The following is a 16,925-nucleotide window of genomic DNA, read 5'->3' as shown; positions in this document are numbered from 1 at the left end:
TCTGTACCAATTCCTAACTTGCCATTGCAAAGATGAATAAAACTGTTGTAAAGCTGATATTGTATTTAATAAGTAAGAAGTAAGAAAGGAAATGACACAATAGCTACGTTGGTGCAGACTTTGACAACTTGTGACAATTTAAAGCATCACACATAAAAAAGCTGTATATACAGGCACCATATCTATGCTCTTGAATCTTCCAAGTGTCTCACCTGTGCACCTCCGTGACAAGCCTGAACAGCAACGTACCACCTCCGAGCTGACGGGCTGCCACTGAGAGAACAAGCTGGGAAAACATGCAGTGAGAAAGATGTAAGGAAGGGAAATAACTTGGTCTGTCTTAACACTGATACAACACTAAAGTATATACAGCTGTAAAACACTAAGTACAACGCACGATTCAATAACTTGTAGAACCACTTTTAATAGCAATAACTTCATCTTTTCTCACATGGTTGTTGAGAAATTTTGTACCACTCTTATTTACAATGTTGCTTCAGTTCACTGATTTTTCATGCACAGCTCTCTTAAGTTTTTGCCACAGGATTTCTGCCAGGCTGAGGTCTGAACTTTGATTGGGCCACTGCAACATCTTGATTCTTTTCTTTTTCAACCATTCTGAGGAAGCAGATTTGATGCTGTGCCTGGGATCATTGTCCTGTTGCATTAGCCAATTTGAGCCAAACTTCAGCTGTCAGATAGATGGATTCACATTTGACTCTAGAATACTTTGCTATACAGAAGCTCTGACAATGCAACAGTGTCTTACAAAAACTGTTTGCTTTGTATATGTTTTATTTTGCAAACTACTACTTCTTATCTTATTTTTGCCTCATGTATTCGTAAATAGGTTTAAACGGTGTTCCTTTATGACTGATTTGATGACCAATTTAGCATCTGGCCAAGAAATGACCACTGAAAATTGAACATTTACAGTGATGCTGATTAGTGATTAATGTGCAGTATCTAGAACCAATAGATAGAGCAACTATCTAAGTTATCTATCTGTTACTGTACCTGGAAACACAGAAACCTTCTCTGACTCCTGAGTGGAGATGTCCACGAGTCTGCCATATATCTGCTTTAGTGGCTCCAAACCTGCGATCAGTGAAAACTGAGCTGTCAGGATTCATTACAAGCAGATTTCTGATTTATTTAAGACTGAAAAGAACAACAAGTAGCAAATTTGTTAAAAGCTGCTAGCATAGTTCACTCTTCAAATTCTTTGACCGGATAACCATCGTGATTACAAACAAAATGTGAAACACAAACGTATACGAACAAAGGTTAACAAAGTCAGGACGATATTAAGAGCTCAGCCAGACGAAGTTTACAGTTACAAAGCTAACACGGGCTAAGTCTGCACACTTTTAAGGTACTGGCAGAGGAAGTATTACATGTTTCCAAGTTAAATGAAAACTTACATTTAAAACCATCCGGCGACTCGTCATCAATTCGGCAAAAAGATATAACTAAAACATACCGGTCCATCTCCAGTAAATATTAGTAAATATAGGATTGCTGTTTGTTTATTGGGCTCTTTCGGTTAATAGAAAAACACTCGCGTCAAATTTCCCACCAGTTCATCTTCTTCTGCGCAAACTAACATGCACTGTTAGCACTCAAAAGGCTCTTCACCGCCATCTATTGGACTGAGACGGAACTACATCATTTGTATTAGAGCCGTTCTAGGTAAATTAATAATATTTAATGCGGTTCAGCGACAAATAAATGTGCGAATAAATTACACATGAATCAGTTTGCATGGTACTATTTTCATTTTAGAATGGTATCTGTGGTTTTAACTTCCACCTTCTTCTTACCTGGTGTTTACTGGGAAGTCTGCTTTGTGGTATTTCTAATACAGTATATTGCACCATGTTATGAGCCTGTCATTAAATTTGATGAAATGAAGCAAGCACATTCAAGGGAAGAGATTTTATTAAAATATACTTTGTTAGTACAAAATATACCACATTATCACAGGCGTATTGCACTTAATTTCATTACTGTCTGAAAAATATATGTAATTAAGTGTTGAAAATGTTGCTAAATCCATATTTTACTGTTTATTGGTACATTATGGTAAAATGGTAGCAAAACACTAGTTGATTTCTACAGTGTGTTCCTGTACGTAGACAATATAGTGGTGTGTGTCGTCTCCCTGAGTAAGGACTGTCAGTGCCTCCAGGCTGTGTCCCTCCTCTAACACCATCACCTGGTCACCATTTAGGGCCCCCTCTGTGTTTACCACCATCAGCTGGTTGCTGCAGTTACCGACTTCCTGCTCGTCGGCCACCTGCAACTTCAGAGACAGCTCAACATAAACTTTTTGCCATTTTGTAAAATCTCACCTCCTTACATGGTGATGTTTTGTCGCTCACCTGCTGTACAACAGCTACAGTGCCTGGAGCCATGGCGACCATGGAGGTGACAGCATCCTGAGTCTCTGAACTGAGCTCAGTGATCTGCTGGATGTTAACTGAACAGAAAAGGCACTAAATGAATTCAGTGTTATATAGGACATAGGTAAACGCACATTATAAGCACATAAAACAGCTTCAGTTATCCTGAAGCTGTTGATGCTTCTTGAAGGTTTTACCGTTGTCCTGCAGGGTTGCTAATGCTGCCTCTGACAGGTGCTGTTCATCCTCCACAGACACATACTGCGCCTCTACTTCCTCTCCCACCTACGTATTCATACACAAGGAAGAGATTATATTAAGTTAGTTTCTAGTTACTACAAATAAACCCAATGGTAACATTCTACAGCTATGGGATACTAAGGTGCTAACATGGTATGGATGACATGGTGTGGATACAATGTTTACCTTCTTTACTTAGCCAAACAGGACAGCGGTAAATAAGTGATAAAATTTCATTCTATGTTTGGATGCATGCTCAATCATTCATGTATAGAAATCCTGTTCATCTGGATGTGGGAGAAATGTTTTCTCATTCATTTAAGTAATCTCTTCAGTGTCAGATCAAGTTACGTAGTAGATTTCCTGCTGAAGCATAAATTGGGTGAAAGTAGCAGCTCTTAGCCAGAGGCTGTTTGTTTTCCCCAATGTATAATTCACAGCAATCCTCCAGGTACTTCACTACCTGCACTACATTACTCTCTTTGTGCCGGGGGACCCAATCCTTGGGGTAGACCAGTTCTTTGGCGTAGTATGTTTTTGGGTTTGAAAGCCACAGAGACGTGATTTTTAGAGAAAATGATCTGTTCCAATATTCCTGATACCAAAACAATAACCAAAGAGTCTTACTAATGGAGCAGTTAGTCTTCTCTTCTGGATCAAGCAGATGGCACAACACAGAAGAGCTACAGTAGCTCGCCGGGCCCCGTTTCTCTACAGTAAACTCTACATCCGGATAAACAGAATACCCTTTCTAGGCTACCAGTCCACACACTTCAGCGTTCACACCCAGCTAGCTTTATTTTATTATCATTGTATCTTGTGTATTTGTTTACCTCCCAAGGGCCTTCTACCACTTTCAGACTGTGTTTGCTCTTCAGGTGACGGTTCAGCTCCCACTTTGTGCCATAAACAAATTCACATTCGGGACACTTCATACCTCCTAAACATAAGCACACACAAAGAGCTATATTACACTTTGTTTGAAACCCTACATACTCTAAGTCAGACAACAATTACAGCTACGACAGAGGTCAGACAATGTAGTAACCAGAGCTTGCCAAGAGAAAACAAATGTCAACGCTGTATTCAAATGTTTTACAAATGTCTAGCTGCAGTGAAATTATATATTAATTAATAATAATCAAGGTGCCTGGACATAGTGGAGGGAGAGCAGAGTTAGGACCTTGCTGTTTCAGGGCGTCAGGGTTTGGCAATCCGGGTCCGGCATTCTCGTATCTCTGATCCGGGTGCTTCACATTGTAGTGCCGCTTCAGAGCGCCAGCAATGTTGCAGGAGTAGTGACAGTGAGCACAACGAAACGGCTACAGAGACAAACACATGTTAGTGCTGCTGTTTAATTCTAGTTTTCTCTTGTTGGGTAAAATTTTGCAGCATATCTAAAGCAAGTTTTTTTTAAATACAGAATGCTGATGGGTCATTTCATTTGAAATCAACCAACTTTTAGAACATTTTCTGCTCGACCGTTTGAGATTTGCATGAAAGTTTTGTGGTTCAAGGAGTTTGGTGTAAGGATTACGGCTGCTACACTATTTTCAGTCATCTGTATTTCTTTATTCTACTCTTTTTTTATTAGTATATATTTTCTTCTTTGATATTTGATAAATGATGCTAAAATCTCACAGTAATCATTATAGGTGTTGAAACTTTGTATCATAAAAGGCCCGTGTTGATTTGAGATGGAATCACGGACCCTGATGGTTTGTCGCTCTATTTATATTCTGTTAAAAGATAAATAATAATAAAACTGAGGATGGTAAGGTTAGATGTAATCTGACCTTAAATTTAGCGTGCTGCTCCATGTGTCTGAGTAAGGAAGGTTTAGAGACCGAGGTGAAGTCGCACTCTGAACATTGAAACCGCTTCCCTGGACAGACGCAAAGTAAACACTGTGACATTTATCATCACTGGTCATTAAGAGCATTTGTGACATACGCAAAGTTATCATTAATTTTAAATTATAATATTAAAGAAATACATAATGTAATTTTAACAAAGTGCATACCTTCATCTGTGTGGCTCAGTCTGTGGCTTTTCAGCGTGACTTTAGATTTGAACTTTTTCCCACACAGATCACAGAGGTGACGTCTCTCCGTATTATGTCGGTTCATGTGAGTCTTCAGGTTGCTTTTACTGCGACCTGCATAGTCACACACGTTGCAGACGTATGGCTTCAAACCTACCCACACAGACAACAACATACAAACACACACTTAACAAGCTGCCAGCAGAAAAGATTATTAAGCAATTAAATTAAATTATTAAGCAAAAAATAAATAGACATTTTGAACATGGAAATCTTCGTTTCCAAATGCAATCAAATTATATTTAAGCCATAAACAGCAAATCTCAGCAGGAAAATGTTTTTACTCCTGAACTTTTAAGAGATACGCGACTAAAGTGGATATTTTATGGATACTTGGTGCCAATTGTATTTACGAGTGACTGTTGAAAAGGTGCAGCCATCGGTGATCTGGATTAGAGTCAGCCAAGTATTAGAATAGAAAGAAAAAGAAAATAAAGCCAGATAAACTTTTTTGAAAATTGTTGTTTTATAAACTGACGAGGTGAAAAAACTTATCAAATCAAGCGAGTACAGCAATTTGCTTCCTCAAGACAAAATGTTGTACTCTACAGCAGATATGAACAGGCTGTATATATTAAGCAGCTTCAGCCGAGCAGGGACATATTCTTCAGTCTTAAAGTAATTTTAGCAATCTCATTCACCTTTAAAAAAAACATCTGCAGAACATAAAGTCCTGCTGCAGAGACCAGTGCAAAAGAAAAATAGCCATTAAAGTGTTTCTTTTGCCAGCATCACACATGGACAATTTTGCTTGTTTTTGTTTTCATCATTTTAAGAGTAACTTGACTAATGGGCCAATTTCCCTCAACAACATCTGCATGTGTATTTGCAGTCTGCTTCATTCTTCTGGACGACGGCCAGGAGGAAGAGGGACAGATGGTAACTCAGCTTTCAAAAATAATGATACAGTAAAACTCTGTGCAGAGGTGCTCGCCCACATGTGCTGAGGACTTGTGCTGTGTGCGTGTCGCCAGCTTTAAAGAGCAGAGTGTTATCAGACCTTGATGGGCCCAGATGTGCTGCTGAAAGTCACTGCTGTTCTTTAGGAAGTAGGAGTCACAGTAAGGGCACTTCTCCGCACGCTGCACCATCAGTCCTTTACCTTGTATAGGAAGAGTGTCTGTCCAAAACATCCATGCAAACAAAGAAACATGCAGTAAATGTACAAGATGGCAAATTTCTAATGGGCATCAAAATATTGTGAAAGTTAGCAACAGAAACTAGCTTTGCTATTTATTTATTTTAGCCTTGTGCGACAGCTTTGGCTGAAAGCAACTGCAACACTTTGATCATTTAAAGGTCCGGGGTGTAAAATCTAACCAGTAGATGTCAGCAGATTGCAGTCAATTGTTGCTGTTAAGCAGCATCAGGGAAAGTTTCTTGGAAGTGGATCTAACATTGTTGGACTCGGACACTTAGTGAAAAAGTTCTTGTTCAGTATAATCAAACTATTTATCAGAGGGAAAGTGTGATTTTTAAGAGACTCGAGCCTAACATTAGCTGGCATAACTTAGTTTATGACGCATAGCTTAGCTGTTGTTGTTGTTGTTTAGTTGGCTCGTTTTGAAAGCTCTCTGGAGACGGGGCGGCCACATGTTTAATCTGCTGATAACAATTAATATCTGGAATAAATAAGCGTGTTTAGGGATATTTTGTGTGTTAGAGCTCTGAATTGAGTTTGTAAAATGTGGCTTAACGTGCGGAAGGGGAGGATGAGGTTTTTATCCAGATCCCAGTTGAGTTGTTTTACTTTTTGGTGAAGGGGACGGGTTCTCGGATGATTAAACAGAAGCATCATCCTACATATCCTGAGTCTGATGGTGGAGGCACTACTTAAAATTTGCCACCATGGGACAGAAATGCCTACGAGCTCTTCTCCTCCATCTTTGCCGTACTACGTATGTGGACAGTCTGTGGACAGTCTGTGGACAGTCTGTGGACAGTCTCTAGCCAGACACATAAAACTCAAGTAGGTGGAACATCGCCAGTCCATCTCAGCCACTTCAAGATGGTGGGCCAACATGGCAGCTTCCACAAATCAGTTCCGCGTGTATTTTTAATAGATTAAAACTAAGTTTATGAAATCACATCAGTTTGCTGGAAGACCATTCTACACTGTGTATTTATGAAAGCAACATTATTTTTATATAAAATTACCTGACTGACTGTGCTCACAATACGTGCCCAATAAAAAGTTATAATAATAATATAATATATATAATTATATAATAATATAATTTGGATTTAGTGAGGCAGGAGCAAAAGGTAATACTGGCAGTTTTAAAAAGACAGATCTGAATCTGCTTTAAAATAAAAACAAACAAGAATGAGTTATATAGTTTTTTGTAGTGACACAGCAATGCTTGTGTGTTCTTTACCAGGGTGTGATGTTTTAATGTGGTGCTTTAGTCTGTGCTCTGGATAATTATGATGGCAGACAGGACACGTCTCACTCCTCCCCTGTAATTGAAGAGAAGACACAAGGAAAGGCTGAAGGAGCAATCATTTTTAGTTGTTTAAGCCTCAGTGTATAAATTCAACAGCACCACATATTAAGAACCTATCACTAGGAACTGGTCTGCTCAGGCTAGTTACCTGCTCTTTGTGTGTTCTCATATGTGCTTGAAGTTTGTATTTGTCAGGCGTGCTGTATTTGCAGTCAGGATTCGAACAAGTCAGCAGCAAGCCACTGTGCTTCTGGATCTGGTGTCGCTTTAAAGAGCTTTTGGTGATGGAAGAGTAGCTGCACTTTGAGCAGTAATGCAGGTGCTCCTTGGTGTGTGTGCGCACATGGCTGTTATAGTGGACTCTGTACCAGAACAGTTTACCTGTGCGGCACAAAACTGTGATTAGGAGCTGCACACAGTATTTAACAGTAAATTACAGTTAAGTGAATATTAAAAAAAGCAGGACAAAGCAAATCCAATCTACTCAAAGAGTTTTGTTTTTTTATTTGTCTTACCGCAGTATTGACATTCTAGTTCTCCATAAATTTTCCTAAGCCGCTGGAAAGTCTCCATATTGAGCTGAGTCTTCTGAAGGGATGAAAACACCTGCTCGAATGCGCTGTGATGGGAACCCTCTGAAACCTACCAGCAGAAATGGACAAATGCAACCTCAGTATAAGACTGGATAAAAATGCTTGTCTTCTTACCATGAGTGATTTATCGGAGATGATTTATCGTGAGAACTAAACACACTATAAAATAGTTATTGCTCAGCACTCATGCAGAGGACGCTACTTCAAACTGAATCTCTGCATTGGCAAATTAAGCAGGACTATCTACATATTTAAAGTCATACAAATAGGAAGAAGGATACGACCAGATTAAGGAATCTAATCCCAGTAAAACTACACTTGTTTTCACCATTTAAAAAAAAATAAAAAATACAAAATGTGTTTTTTTCTCTTGGTAATATTGGTTTGTGATCTTAAAGAATAATACAGCTAATGTGGAGGTGCTTCCTCGTTTGTGTAAATATAAAACATAAACGAGGTAACATCTAAAGAAGAAATATTTTCATTAGGAATTAAATCATATTATAATTTTGCATTTACCTCCTCTGATTGTGCAGCCTGGCTGTTGTCTGGACCTGCAGACAAATGTGTGCATGCGCTGGCATCAGACGGGGTTATAGTTCCTGATGATGATGATGAAGATGATGTGCGTGTGTTCTCAGCAGGTGCGTGTCCATTTTTTTGAGTCCCAGCCTCTAAGTGTGGACTTTGAATGTTCTCTTGTGATAACAAGGTGTGCGAGTCCTCTTTGAGTCTTTCAGCTGCAGAGCTGCATGAGTCTGGCGTGTTAATGTGTGACATCTTCTCTGCTGCTGCTTCTTCTTGTCCGTCTTTAAAGGTTGGCTGTGCTTCTCTCTCTTCTATTCCTACTTCCTTTCCCATCTCTCCATCTATCAGCGGCACTGCCTCTAAACTTTCAGCGGGATTTTTATTAGCCTGTTCTTCTTCATTCTCTTGCTCTCTCTCTTCTCTCAGCTGTTCTCTTTCCACATCTTCCCATTCCTTCCCCCCTGTGCCATGTTGTCCGTCCTCTTCTCGTATTCTGTCTTCTTCTCTCTCCTGTGGTATCCGGCACTCCTGTGTGTCCATGCTCGCCTCACTCCCCAGCATGTCTCCTCCAGGCTGAGCCAAATAGTAGCTGCTGTTGATGGAGTCAGTGAAGGTCTGCTCTTGATCTAGTCCTGGGTGACACTCTGTCAAGTGACTCTTCAGCCTCTGTGAGCTGACAAACTTCTCGTTACACACGGAGCACACGTACAGGAAGAGGTGCTTCCTGACATGAGCAGAGAGGGCAACCATCTTGGTCACGGCATGGTCACAGAGCAGGCAAGCGTAGGGACGCTTAGGCCCATGGACTAACATGTGGCGCTCTCGCTCTAGGTGGTTTTTGAAGCGTCGGTTACATATGTGACAGTGGTAAAGGAGCTGTCTGAGGCCCTGGCGAGTTTTTAACCTGGATTATATAGACAAACAGAACAGATTACAAAGGCAGGGTCACAGGAAACAGTCAGAGATATCAGCAAAGATCAGTTTCCAAATCTGACAGTGACAAAATTAAGTAATTTTCCCCCTTTTCACCCAAATTTAAAAAAAAAAAATGCATGTGTTGTGACTCGCAAAGATCATTTGCAATTAATTACAAGCCAAATTAGTAAAAAAAAAACAAAAAAAAAAAACAAAAAAAAAAAAAAAACACTACAGGGAGTGCAGAATTATTAGGCAAATGAGTATTTTGTCCACATCATCCTCTCCATGCATGTTGTCTTACTCCAAGCTGTATAGGCTCGAAAGCCTACTGCCAATTAAGCATATTAGGTGATGTGCATCTCTGTAATGAGAAGGGGTGTGGTCTAATGACATCAACACCCTATATCAGGTGTGCATAATTATTAGGCAACGTCCTTTCCTTTGGCAAAATGGGTCAAAAGAAGGACTTGACAGGCTCAGAAAAGTCAAAAATAGTGAGATATCTTGCAGAGGGATGCAGCAGTCTCAAAATTGCAAAGCTTCTGAAGCGTGATCATCGAACAATCAAGCGTTTCATTCAAAATAGTCAACAGGGTCGCAAGAAGCGTGTGGAAAAACCAAGGCACAAAATAACTGCCCATGAACTGAGAAAAGTCAAGCATGCAGCTGCCAAGATGCCACTTGCCACCAGTTTGGCCATATTTCAGAGCTGCAACATCACTGGAGTGCCCAAAAGCACAAGGTGTGCAATACTCAGAGACATGGCCAAGGTAAGAAAGGCTGAAAGACGACCACCACTGAACAAGACACACAAGCTGAAACGTCAAGACTGGGCCAAGAAATATCTCAAGACTGGTTTTTCTAAGGTTTTATGGACTGATGAAATGAGAGTGAGTCTTGATGGGCCAGATGGATGGGCCCGTGGCTGGATTGGTAAAGGGCAGAGAGCTCCAGTCCGACTCAGAGGCCAGCAAGGTGGAGGTGGAGTACTGGTTTGGGCTGGTATGATCAAAGATGAGCTTGTGGGGCCTTTTCGGGTTGAGGATGGAGTCAAGCTGAACTCCCAGTCCTACTGCCAGTTCTGGAAGACACCTTCTTCAAGCAGTGGTACAGGAAGAAGTCTGCATCCTTCAAGAAAAACATGATTTTCATGCAGGACAATGCTACATCACATGCGTCCAAGTACTCCACAGCGTGGCTGGCAAGAAAGGGTATAAAAGAAGAAAAACTAATGACATGGCCACCTTGTTCACCTGATCTGAACCCCATTGAGAACCTGTGGTCCATCATCAAATGTGAGATTTACAAGGAGGGAAAACAGTACACCTCTCTGAACAGTGTCTGGGAGGCTGTGGTTGCTGCTGCACGCAATGTTGATGGTGAACAGATCAAAACACTGACAGAATCCATGGATGGCAGGCTTTTGAGTGTCCTTGCAAAGAAAGGTGGCTATATTGGTCGCTGATTTATTTTTGTTTTGTTTTTGAATGTCAGAGATGTATATTTGTGAATGTGGAGATGTTATATTGGTTTCACTGGTAAAAATAAATAATTGATATATATATATATCAATATATATATATTTGTTTATATATATTTGTTTATATATTTGTTTTTTGTTAAGTTGCTTAATAATTATGCACAGTAATAGTCACCTGCACACACAGATACCCCCCTAAAATAGCTAAAACTAAAAACAAACTAAAAACTACTTCCAAAAACATTCAGCTTTGATATTAATGAGTTTTTTGGGTTCATTGAGAACATGGTTGTTGTTCAATAATAAAATTATTCTTCAAAAATACAACTTGCCTAATAATTCTGCACTCCCTGTATATTGCCCACAGTATTCCTTCACCCATCCAAATCATTGAATTCAGCTGTGCCAATCACTTCCATGGCAACAGGCGTATAAAATCAAGCTTTTACAAAGAAAGATCTATGAAGATCACGTTTGATGTGAAAGCACTTGAATGGAGTCCTGACATCAACCTGATAGAACACCTTTGGGATGAATTAGAGTGGAGACTGCGAGCCAGGCCTTCTGGTCAAAAATTCCCATAAACACTCCTAAACCTTGTGGAAAACATTCAGAGAAGAGTTGAAGCTGTTATACCAGCAAAGGGTGGGCCGACATCATGTTAAACTCTGTGGATTAAGAACGGGATGTCCCTCTAGCAAATACGTTTGCAATATAGTGTATCTACAATGAGCTACATTAACGTATTGTTGCATCAGGAACTCTTCCCTCTGTCTTTGGCTATAAACCCCATTCAACACTTCACGCACCACCTCCCTGGAGGAGCACCTCACAGTTTGAAAACCTCTTCAGCAGGACAAACCTCAGTTGTTGGTAGCTCTGGTAAACAGTGGGATCTTTTAGATTATGTCGTTTCTCCATGTGTTTCAGCAGGTTCTTGACATCAGAGTACTTTTTCTCACAGAAGCCGCAGTGCTGCTTCACCTTCATATGGACACGCTCTATATGGACCTGCATCCACAGAGACACAAATTACAAACCATGCAGCTTCACACTGAAAATATATTCAGTATATCTAACACGGTCAAAAGAGAACTTTAATATCTTGAAGCCTGTGTGTTAATGCTAATAATACTCAGCATGTAACAATATGACTACTGAGAGCAGTATGCCAGCACCTTGAGGTGTCCTGGGCTGAGGCAGGTGAAAGGACAGTGCTGACAGCTGAACTTCTCTCCAGTGTGCTTCCTCAGGTGAACATTCAGGTTTGCTTTAAAGGACAAATCTAGTAAGTAGTGCAACTCTTCCTTTTCCAGTTAATGCTACAACTTCAACTTTGTATTCATTTACGCAGCCATCCTGAAATCTATAGACTAATTTACCTTTGATGGCCGATGCGTAGTCACAGTGCAGACACTGAAACGGTTTTTCTTGGGTGTGTGTCCTCAGGTGAGCAACCAGTGAGTGTCTGAACTTAAAGATTTTGTTACAGAACTCACAGGCAAAAATTTTCAGGTGGCTCTGAGGTAAACTGTAAGACAGCAGGTGACAATATTACATTTCTCATAGCTGATCAGTTTCACTCCTGTTGATATCATGGTGAAACAGGGTGGACCTAACCTCTGTCATATTACATAAGAAGAAGCTTTTAGCTACACTGTAGCCCCAAATCTAAAAACTGTGTAAAATAAAATCCACATACAGTCGTGTCTATGCTGCCGTGTGAAAAATTAAGTGCACCCCATGAGCCAGCATTTTGTAGTTACCATTAGCTGCAATAACTTGAAGTAATTTTTGAAGTAGGTTTTCTGTAGGACTTTAACAGTCTCTCACATCACTGTAAAGGAATTCTGCCCTCCTTTTCTTTACAGCGTTACTTTAGTTTATTGAGGTTTTGCGGGCATTCATTTATGCACAGTGCTTTTAAGATCCGGTCAAAGCATTTTAGTCGGGCTGATGATGTCTGGACTTTGACTGGGCCATTACAACACCTTGATTCTTTTTTTTCAGCCATTCTGTTATAGATTTGCTGTTGTGCTTGGGATCATTAATCTGTTGCACATTTTAGCTTTTGGGCAGATGGCCTCTACAATACTCTGGTATACAGAGGAGTCCACTCAATGACTGCAAAGTCATGCAGCTGTAAAGAAGCTCTAATCATCATAGTGCCACCACCATGCTATGAGCTGTGTGTGTGTTGATAATATGTTGCATCTGGTTTTGTCTGTCCTAAGGACTTTATTACAAAAGATGTAACCTAATCCATGCTTCCATTTTTTTAAGTTCTTTCATGAACTTTAATATTATACATGCTAACTGAGGCCTGCAAGGTATTATATGTAGTGGTCTAATACTAGGATAATTTAGTGGGACGCCCACTCCTGCTTAGATTAATAACTGTCTTGTATACTTGTAAATAATCTTTCTCTCTGTAGAATGATGGACAAATTGTTTGGAATTGGCCTTAAAACTATTCTCAGCTGCTCTGGAACAGTCAAGTGAATTTGATTAGCAGCACCTGGATGCTACTTACTTTCTTAATTTCTGTAAAGGCAGTAAGGGTGCGCTTATTTTTTCACATGATGCACATATGAAGAAACAACATTTGAGTGAAAATACAACTACAAATATTAAAATATTCAAAAAGTACTTGGAAGCATCTTGTTTGATAGAACATTCCTGGAAGCCCCTGCTGTTTGTCGTTGTTGTTGTGGTAGGATTAGAACTAGGAATAGAAAACAAAACAAAACATTGACAGGTCACACAGCGACAACCAGAAACTTAAAAATCTTGTAAAAGATTGTTAATGTTCACAAACCAACTATTTCACCTAAAATCAATTACACTGACTTCTAATTACTTACAAGAAATCTTCTGGTTTAATAATTTATTAATTACCTTGGCTCCTGGTCTGTTTGAGGGTTATCTGTGATGGCTTCACTTGCAACATCATGTGACTCATTCTGGACGACTGCAGAGTGCTGAATGTCCAGAAAGATCAATATAATAATGTCACAAAATACTTTTGGACAACAAACACGGTATCTTTTTTAGGACAGAATCACGAGTTCAAATTCAGCTGAACTACTAAAACTTTCTTCACTGCAACAAAAACACTGTTAACAAGTTATAGAGATGTCAGCAGAAAGTAAGTATAATGTAAACACTGTGCACAATCCTGTGTTTCTAAAGGACAGAATTGAATTTTACTTCTGTGTAATTTCGAGTTTTATGAGCAACATAAAATCAAAACACCACGTGGCTAACATGGTTACAAAAGGAAGAGGTCTCAAACCATGTGTAAATTAAACTGTGTAACTTTGTTAGAAGACTTTGTTGTACATAAAAAAAACATATTTTAACCCTTTAAAGCCAAATGTAATGTATTTAATACATAAGTTTTTAGGACTCCTAGAAACATAATCAGTGTAATAGTTTTACCCCCAGATAAACAAAATAAATTGCACGTTACATTTTTTAGGAATAAATTACAAAAATAGCTGGATGTGGCAAACATGATACAAATTAAAATTAATATATGCAAATTACTATATTTTATTTTTTTATTTGTCAGAAGGTTCGATAAACACTCCATTTAAGAAACTGATTTGGGCAATTCCATGGTTCAGGCTTTAAGGGGTTAAAATCTGTGTGAACTGACTCTTTGCTGTTCCACAGCATTTCAGCACTTACCTGAGGTTGAGATTGAGGTTTGATAGAACCAGATTCTGCTTCTGCTGAACCTTCCTCTACAGGAACCATTTTAAAAACACCTTTTGAATTAAAAGTGAAGTATTATAGTTATTCATAAAACTGCATTTTTAGCCAGAAAGTAAAAGCAGGCTTAAATACCGCTTTAATGCCAACCTGGAAGTGTTTCATATTCTGTCAGAACAACACTGATAACAGATTTTTTGTTTCCTGTTGCTTGGCCTCCTTCCTTGGAGATGCAACTGTGGTTGGTTTTTAAGGATCTAGAGTTTCCCCCTTCTATAAACAGAGAACAAAAGATAGATCAGATCATTATTCTTCCAATAATGATTAATTTTAAGAAACCATATTCATGATCTTACTGCTTTCTCGATCAAGTCCTGATTGTGTCTGGTTGTGTTTATTCTGGTTTGGATCAACTCCTCCGGGATCCACATTTTCCGTTCCCTCACCTTCTGCTGTACCAGAGATGCTCCCTGAAAATTATTGTGTGTATTAAATTGATAAACTTCAAATGTTAGGTACAGTAACTAGATCTACTTTAACATCTTCAGTGTGTGTGTGAAAAGATTTAACAGTCTTCAAGCAACATTTCTAGCATGCTCTCCAACTAACTGTTCTTTGAAATCATCTGCGGCAGGCATTGACTTTCCTGCTGATAAATTATTTCACATTTGTGCCCTTTGATTCCTCACCATTTTCCTCCTCATCTGCATCTTCATCCTCTTCTCTTAGGCAGATGTGTTTAAGGATTTGACGCCTGTTGCTGAATGAGCGATGGCAGTGTCTACATTCCAGGCCTGATATCCCATCATTTTTTTGTGCTAAAAAAACATTATTACAAAAACATATGTACCACAGATTAGTAACAGCAAAGCTACATTACTAATCAGGAATACAAAACAAGAACCAGCTATCCAACTAATATAATCAGTTAGCAGTCTGCAGACCAGTACTACCAGGTAACAAAAGATTGATTTACACTGTATAAGGCAACAATACCACCTTCTGCTGAACTAAATTGTTGAATTTCCTCCTTTTTTCTCTTTTCTTCTCTGGAGTTATTCTCTGGAGAATGGCTGGAAATGGCCGTGCCCTCTGTCAAATCTGTGCGTATCTTCTTCGTAGAGCCCTTTGGTCTTCCTCGTTTTCGCTTCACCGGGGTCTCTGTGGGCCAATAATCCAACAGAACAGTTAAAAAAAAGGCAGCACTGTTTTGTTTTGTTTTTCATTTCTTGCAACACATCCACCTAAGAGAACAGCATCAACAAAGACATTATTCTGCAATCATTGTCTGTGTAGCCAAAACATTTACAGACCTGAGTAAGGTCTTTTTTTGTGATAGTAATAGTGGTGATGTGGTGGTGCTCTGACCTGCCAGCTTCTCCACAGGATCTGCCACAAGAGGCTGCAGCGCAATAATGATGTCATCTAGAGGCTCCTGCTGAGGGTGCAGCTGGGAGCAATGTGCAAGTAGCTGGGAGCGACTTGGAGAAAAGACGTTGCACAGGCGACACATAAACACAGAACCAGCTGGGGACACAGAGAGAAAAGGTGGCATATCCAGAGCCTTTTGTTAAATAAGTTGATCTCGTCGTGGGTTTTTTTTTTTTCTTGTACCGTAGAGGTTTATGCGTTAATCAACTAATATTTGTAGCACAGAGAAGATACATTTTGCGGCAATATGAGAAACTGTGGGGTGGATATTGGCTAATTTTACCGTGTTATATACTGCATGTATGTAATCTGCTGGAAAATGTAAAAAGATTAATAACAAACAAGTAATCGGTTTTCTCTCAACTCCCAATCCACCTCAAATGAAACATATTATTACAGGAACAATAGCTTAAAAGCCACTCCCAAACTAACCAGATCGTCTAACCAGACATTGTTAACTTCTATGATAATTATTGCTATAGTAAAGTACACGTGTATAATTTGTCATTTAATGCTGATTTAAGTGTGGGAACTACATTGACCGTGGAGTCAGGTGACACTGTGTGTTAACGTAACAGGTTACGGTTTGTAGCTTATTTGTACTTTTCTTTCTGTATAGTGTCCATAGTTTGAGCATAATATTAAAAAAAACGCCAAATGAAACGGTGCCCTTTTTTTAACCATGCACGTCTGTTTATTTTGATTTGGCCCGAGTTAACATGAAGACCCGAAAAACATATTCGAGTTGAAGCTAGCCAAATTTCTTACCTGCTTTTTGTCCATCCATTTCCCTCTGCGACCAACGAGCGAAGTAATACTAATTTATATACAGGCCAGAACCTATATGCGAATAAATTTATTCACTAAATCGTGATTTAGAGTCTATTTTTTACTGAATAAAGACACACATTTCTGTCGAATCTGCGGCACAAATCCTTCAGGCCAGCGGAAGTTTGCTGGAGCTGCAGCACTGTAACAGACATCGCCCTCTGTGGCAGGAGGACCGCACTGCAGCGCAAAGCAGCGCGTTTAGGCGTTCGGTGCATACACACCGAACGCGAT

General features: G+C 39.5%; 2 protein-coding genes across 4 annotated transcripts in view; both read right to left on the bottom strand.

Moving 5' to 3' along the window:
• mtbp (MDM2 binding protein) overlaps positions 1-1,633 on the bottom strand; it is a 61,680-nt gene extending 60,047 nt beyond the window's left edge. The window contains exons 1-3 of the mRNA XM_082550676.1: positions 1,425-1,633; positions 1,018-1,098; positions 213-286 (exon numbers count right to left, since the gene is read on the bottom strand). Coding sequence (XP_082406802.1) covers positions 213-286; positions 1,018-1,098; positions 1,425-1,491 — 222 coding nt within the window. The 5' untranslated portion in view covers positions 1,492-1,633. The remainder of the gene's footprint in view (positions 1-212; positions 287-1,017; positions 1,099-1,424) is intronic.
• Positions 1,634-1,944: 311 nt separating this feature from the next.
• On the bottom strand, positions 1,945-16,851 carry zfat (zinc finger and AT hook domain containing). 3 transcript variants are annotated; one of them, XM_082550673.1, is made up of 24 exons: positions 16,632-16,851; positions 15,801-15,959; positions 15,432-15,593; positions 15,122-15,250; positions 14,789-14,902; positions 14,583-14,705; positions 14,409-14,488; positions 13,614-13,696; positions 13,366-13,440; positions 12,098-12,246; positions 11,894-11,985; positions 11,578-11,726; positions 8,309-9,221; positions 7,712-7,838; positions 7,345-7,577; positions 7,128-7,209; positions 5,750-5,869; positions 4,669-4,842; positions 4,442-4,530; positions 3,829-3,967; positions 3,479-3,585; positions 2,603-2,690; positions 2,385-2,482; positions 1,945-2,305 (listed from the first exon to the last, which is right to left on the bottom strand). In XM_082550673.1, the coding sequence occupies exons 1-24, from the start codon at positions 16,648-16,650 to the stop codon at positions 2,105-2,107; spliced, it is 3,705 nt and encodes a 1,234-aa protein (XP_082406799.1). In that variant the 5' UTR covers positions 16,651-16,851; the 3' UTR covers positions 1,945-2,104. The 3 variants fall into 3 exon arrangements, with proteins under 3 accessions (XP_082406799.1, XP_082406800.1, XP_082406801.1); XM_082550674.1 differs by having other exon boundaries at positions 1,945-2,299; XM_082550675.1 differs by having other exon boundaries at positions 14,409-14,464.
• Between the last annotated feature and the right edge of the window lie 74 nt (positions 16,852-16,925).

Source organism: Aulonocara stuartgranti (assembly GCF_965226115.1).
Source record: "Aulonocara stuartgranti genome assembly, chromosome: 11".
Classification (NCBI taxonomy): Eukaryota; Metazoa; Chordata; class Actinopteri; order Cichliformes; family Cichlidae; genus Aulonocara; species Aulonocara stuartgranti.
The sequence above is the reverse complement of the archived record's forward strand: the minus strand, read 5'-3'. Positions and strand labels throughout refer to the sequence as shown.